This window comes from Heloderma suspectum, chromosome 2 (assembly GCF_057233095.1).
Source record: "Heloderma suspectum isolate Gila_16-S chromosome 2, 16-S_ref, whole genome shotgun sequence".
Lineage (NCBI taxonomy): Eukaryota > Metazoa > Chordata > Lepidosauria > Squamata > Helodermatidae > Heloderma > Heloderma suspectum.
The window spans coordinates 139,454,498-139,460,653 of record NC_139459.1 but is presented as its reverse complement, the minus strand read 5'-3'; the positions used below and the strand labels follow the sequence as shown (position 1 = coordinate 139,460,653).

At 46.3% G+C, this 6,156-nt stretch overlaps 1 protein-coding gene across 3 annotated transcripts in view; it reads left to right on the top strand.

The window, feature by feature from the left end:
- The first annotated feature begins 2,755 nt into the window (after positions 1 to 2,755).
- B4GALT1 (beta-1,4-galactosyltransferase 1) overlaps positions 2,756 to 6,156 on the top strand; it is a 76,350-nt gene continuing 72,949 nt past the window's right edge. For all 3 annotated transcript variants that reach the window (XM_084835020.1, XM_084835019.1, XM_084835021.1), the window contains exon 1: positions 2,756 to 3,073. In XM_084835020.1, the coding sequence (XP_084691146.1) occupies positions 2,839 to 3,073 (235 nt within the window). In that variant the 5' untranslated portion in view covers positions 2,756 to 2,838. The remainder of the gene's footprint in view (positions 3,074 to 6,156) is intronic.

Sequence of the window (6,156 nt, the reverse complement as noted above, 5' to 3'; positions counted from 1 at the left end):
GAACCAGATTGCTCAACTTGCACTTCTTCCTTCTCCCAGAACTTGAGGGTTGGGTTTTTTTAAAAAATGTGTTTAACATTTAAAACTGGCTGAGTAAGAGCTTTAAGGCACAATCCTATCGAGATAGGTGGCCGCCTCTGAACTCGGAGGCGACTGCCTATCTAATGCGGGGCGGGAGAGGTGAGGAGGGGGTTGTCCCCTCTGCTCTTCAGCCGCCCTGCATTTACAGCTAGTCAGCTGATTTTGGCTGTCTAGCTGTGGGACCTTGGAGCATGGGGAGCAGCAGCCGGACAACATGTGGGATGTGTTATTCCGGCATTTCCAGCTTCCCCGCCACAACATGCTCCAGGGAATGCCCTGTTTTTGCCACTCCACGTTCCTCGTCGAAGCGCGGAGTGCGAGGCAGCGCAGGAGGGGGTAGAGGGTGGTTCCCAGGAACTGACCCATCCTGTGGCTGTCTAGTCGCTGACTAGTGGCCATAGGATTGAGCCCTTAACTGGTCCAAACTTCCTCCAGTACAATGGCCTTGCTGCACTGGAGGCACCATATTCCAATGATGCAAGAGGATGTGGTTCTGATTCCATCCTACTCAGCCCGTAACTGCAGGATACGCTTGCACCATTAATTCTGACCCAGTCATACATCACAATTCCCTCTAATGGTGAATTTGGGTGGTTGAGTGCCTATCAGTTTGGAAGCAAAACAGGGCCACACAAAAATGAAATAGTGGTTTCTACATATTCCAGGGCCTCTCTAGGTATACAGAGGTATAAACCATCTGTGAAACATGTAAAAACCTAGGAAACGTACCGACAAAAACCTGTGAGCTTCCAAGGCTTGCAGAATACTGAGGTGTCAATTGGGAGAGGGGGAAGGAAACTGGTGGGGGAAGGAAGAGGGAACTGGCCAGCTGAAGCCCATAATAGCTTAAAGTAAGCTTCCTGGAGAGGGGAATTTGGGTTGAGGGGGAAAAAACTCCCTGCCCTGTGCCATGTAGGGATTATGCAGGAGGGGCCAGGGATACATAGCAATATTTTGTTGTAGGTCCCACTTGTACCTCTGAATTCATGGGACAAAGGATGGAGCTTAGAATGCTAGATTAAATGGACCTTTCATCTGATCCAAAGGGCTTCTTCACACCAAGCTTTTTATCCTGCAACTTTACCAGGGCTTCTGCTTCCAGATTCTTTCTGGGATTAAGATCAGCTCCTTCATCCGTACTTCTTCTTTTTCCCCTGGGGGTTTGCCTTTATCTGCATGTTTCATTATACACCACTAGATGGTGTTGCTGTTATAGTGCAACTTCATCATTAAATGCTTAGATTCAAATCCATTGAAACCGCCATTTTTAAAATAGCTCATTATCCCCATTGCAAATAAAGCTGCGGAAATGGTTACAAAGCACAGGAGAGGCCCTGGGGGGCGACGATGTCATGCAAAGGAGCCACAAACTTCTATGAGTAACCAATCTTGATTGCAGGATAAAAGCCCCATGTGACAAAGCCCAAAGGCAGTAGAGGCCTTGAAATGGAATTGCAAAGAAACAAGTTTGAATTTTTATTACAATAAATTAGCAAACAAAATCAATAAGGTATCAGAGAATGTGCCAGGTTAAAACTGCCCTCTTCTCTCAGGCATTTGGCAGCATATAATGAGTCTCTTAATTGTCTGTGGCTGATTGTTTTAAATTGTTTTAGATGTATGTTGTTGTGTGTGTTATTTATGTCATTATGTGAATGGTTTTATATTTTATATAATGTATTTTAATGGTTTTTAATTTTTGTGAACTGCCCAGAGAGCTTCAGCTATGGGGTGGTATAGAAATGTAATAAATGAAATGAAATGCAAAAATACCACCAAATATAAAGTTAGAAAAGGAAAGAAAAAATTACGTTCCATAATGGTACAGAAGAAAATGGGCAACTTCCAGTAACTTAAACTATGGAAGACTTCTATTTCCATTGAAAAGCATTTTGTTTGTTGTAGGCCCTACAACATAGGGCGATATATCTATGAACATCCAATCTGTAGTATTTAAATTGTAATAATTAAGATGCAGAATAAAAGGGTGGACCGAGCTGGTGCCACTTCTGAATTCAGGTGGGGGTGGCATATTTTTGAAGGCCCCCATTTTTAAAAGCCCATTGCCTGTAGAAAACAGCACACCAGGCGGAAAGACTGAGAACAATCCTCTCCCTGATGTGGTAGTTTATTACACGCAGACAGCTTTTTACTTAGGACGGCATTCAAAAATATGGCGTGTCCCTTCCGTGGGAAAAGTGAACATTTCACAGCGCAATCCTGTACAGGTCTACCCAAAAGTTAGTCCCGTTGAGTTCAATGGGGCTTCGTCTCAGGAAAGTGGATACAGAATTGCAGGCCGAGTTTACCCACCTCATTCTGCCCAGTTTGTACATCGGCTCTCATTCACGCACACAAGCCACCACAGGGAATGAGTGTGGGCCATCAGCCGGCCCGAGGGCGCGTGAGCCAAATCGCCGGCCGCCCGGCTTACAGTCATGCGAGCTACCTTGTGCCTAAAAGCGCGAGAGCGGGGCTAGCGCCGCTTTGTGAGAGCCAAGGGGGCTCCACCTCGAGGTTGCCCACAGCCCACGTTACCTCCGGCAGGAGGAGCTGAACAGCAGCAACAGCGGGGGAAGGGGGAAGGAGGAGCCCCAGCCTGACATCACAATTCCCCTCCCTCCCCTTCCCCAGCGGCAGCTGCTGAGCGCCTCTGCGCGTTGCTAGCGGTGCCACAGCTTCCCGGCCTGCCGCCCCAGAGCGCAGCGATGCTGCGCCCTCCGGTGCCCCGCTCGGCGCAGTGAACCTCGGCGCAGGATGAAGGAGCTGCCCGGCACCTCGCTGCAGAAGGCTTGCCGCCTCGTCGTGTGCTTCTGCGTCGTCCACCTCTTGGCTGTCTTCTTCTACTACCTGGCGGGCAGCACGCTCAGCCTCCAGTGGAGCCCGGAGCCGCCGCCCCGGGGCCTGACGCCCGCCCGTCGGGAGCCTGCGACGCGACCGGCCACGGTCTCCAAGCCCGACGCGGACTGCCCCGACCCCTCCCCTTTGCTGGGTAAGCGCCTGGCTCCGCCGGCCTCTCTCGCCCCGCGCCGTCTCCAAGCGGTCCGTGCGCTCTAGCGTGCGCCCTGCTTCTCGCGCTTTCCTGCTTCTTCCCCATCTCCGGTTTCCGTGGACCCACGCAGTTGCCTCGAATTTCCCCCGATCGCCTTGCCGCCCTCTTCCTGAACCCCCGGGCTCCTGGCGCCTTCCTCTGGCGCCTCACCACAGAGCCCACTTTCTTCCTCCACCCTTTCCTGTTCCTGTCTCTGTCTCCCCGCGGCCCGTCTTTCTCTCAAAAGCCGCTAACCCAAGCAGGACATCCCCGCCCCTCCTCAAGCGTGTGTCCTGTCGCCTTCACTTTCTGTGACTTCCAAGCCCTTCCTTTGTATTAAACGTAGCGGAAGTCTTTCCGATAATAAACACGGGCGCTGCGCATCTGGAGACACGTTTCTTCGACGGGTTTGGGGTGTATTGCCAGGCAGGGGTCAGATAAAATGCCTTTTCTGTTTCTTACGATAAGGAGAGGGAACGTGGGCACATTTACTTGGAAGAGAGATCCACTGAACAAAGTGGGATATCTTCTGAGCAAACGTTCATAGGATCGGTCTGCATAGTTGCTATGCTCTGCGCATTTTCTTGAGAGAAAGCCCCACTGAGTCCAGTTAGACTCTGTCTGCAGTCCTATATGCAAACTTACTTGGGAGTAAGGCTCGTTAACGAAAATGGGACGTACATCTGAGCAGACATGTAGAGGAATGCATTGTTTTAAGTAAAAGTGTTCTTTCTTTTCCATTACAGCCACGCTCTTTCTCTGTCAAAAGCCCCCCCCCCCTTTTCCGGAGTGTTGTTTTTTTGTTGTTTGTTTTTTTAAATAACTGTAGGTCTGACTAACTGAAGAGCTGCAAAAGGTCAACTTTTGACAATGTAGTGTAGTCTGTAAGGGGAGGATGTGCCAGGTCGCTGAAGAGGCCCTTGAGACAACTTTTCCCCCACGTGCCTACACTTGTGCTCTTTCTAACCCACAGGGGTGATGAGTCCCTGGTTGTCCTTTTGAGTTTTATATGAGGACAACTTCCTTCAGCAGCCAAAGAACACTGTGAACAAGAGGTATCGAGTTTCTGCATTTTCATATCCTGAATCTAGCCCAGCAGGGTGAGATAATTTTTCTGGCAAATGTGCCACAACTGGTCTGGGGTATGTGATATTGCCACCAGTCTGCGGTACTGTAGTGCACTACAGTAATATTCCCTGCACCCATGAACTGGGGTGACCTTGCTTCCAGTCTCTTGAACCAGGGAGCATGTAGGAGTGCAGGCCAAGCATAGCCAGGTCTGTGGGTATGATACAAACCCGCACTGCATGTGACAACTGTGATCTATTCTTTGTTATTTATGATTGTATTTTCTGTGCACAGTTTGTTTCATTGCACCACTGTGGACATTTAAAAAAAAACTTATCCAGCTTTGGGAGCCAAAGAACTCCTTAGGGGCAGATGACTTGCACTATCTCAGGAGACTTTTTGTTTGAATGCTATATCACAAACAGCTTTTGGAACTTCACCCAGCCTCAAAAAGTTGGTATGTGGGGAGGCACTAGAGGAAAAACAAGACTGAAAGTTCTCTGGTTTGCTGGAATTAGTTTTGAGGTTCTTGGATATATGTCAAGCAGGTACTCTCAAAACTTGTCCCATTCCAATATCTTTAGGATCTACATTCTGTTTTATTGTCTTCTGTTTAATCTTTCTCTTGTTATCGTGTATGTGTCCACAGTCTTTTCCTTTAGCCAGTAGTTTTATAAAGTTCTCAGATATCATCCATGTTGAAATACATTTTTCAGAATTTTCCTTGAATTTGGATTTGTTTTCCCTGAGAGCATTTACCTATCTTGTTTTCTTTCTTAAAACGCAATCCTATACATGTCTACTCAGAAGTAAGACACATTGAATTTAATGAGGCTTACTCTCAGGGAAGACAATTGCTCCCTTAGATATACTATTTTAACTCTTAATATTTTCTTAATATTCCATTAATAGATGCAGCATAGTGACAGGTCATTGGGACAGATGGTCTGTAAAAAAAAAAACTTTAGAAGGAATTATATACTTTTTTTACAAAGCCATGTCATATCACAATCTGCCTTTGCATGTCTTATCAGGCTGGAACTACATGTTGCATACAAATGAATGTAACAAAACCTCGATGGCTGCTTTTTGTAGGAAAACCAACTGGGGGGGGGCAGTTTGAAGCAGCAGTACGGCATGCTTAGTACTTCCCTGCTCGTTGTTTTCTTGCCCTGACCCTTCCTCCTGAGCCACTTCTCTCCCCACCCTAAAGTTAAAGGAAGCTGGGGGGGGCGGTCTTCAGGGGAAAATAATAGGGCTTCAGCTCTCTTTCTGGTGACTTTTCGCTAGAAGTAGTTGTCAGAGTTTTGTTCCATCCTTCTGCAGATTTTTCACTGTCCAAGGGTCAAGAAGAATAAACCAAATGCTGCAACTGTGGCTTTTAAAACTTTGGTTGAATCTGACACACACACACACACACCCCTGTTGCTGTGGGATTTTATGCTTCCAGTCTTTTATTTGTTGAAACCTGATATTGTTATTTTAATTGTGTTTGTGTGTGTGTATTTTGTCAGCCACCCTGGGAGTAGCAATGGTACGGCACTTATTCAACTGCTAGAGATTTTGGATAGTTGTTTATATGTATCCTCCTTGTTTCTTTATGTCCTATTCTGTTGTTTGTGTTTTCGTCCTTACTACTACTACTACTACTACTACACACACACAATCTAGCATAAAGGAATGTACTTATTACACTGATGCTTTCTGGTCTTCTTTTTAAAAGACTTACGTTGTGCTCTTTTCGGCACCAGGTGAAGACCTTATTTTCCCAGGCATTTTAGTTTTCAGGTTCTGTTGTTTTAAATCTGCTATGTATTGTATTTCTGCATTGCTGCTAGATTTTATTTTGGTTTTATTTTTATACTGTAGTTTTAAACTTTTAAATTTTATATTGTCTTTTATGCTTGTAATAAATAAATAAAACAGAACTCCTACTGCAATTCTATAACCACTTAATGTGGTACTAAAACTCACTT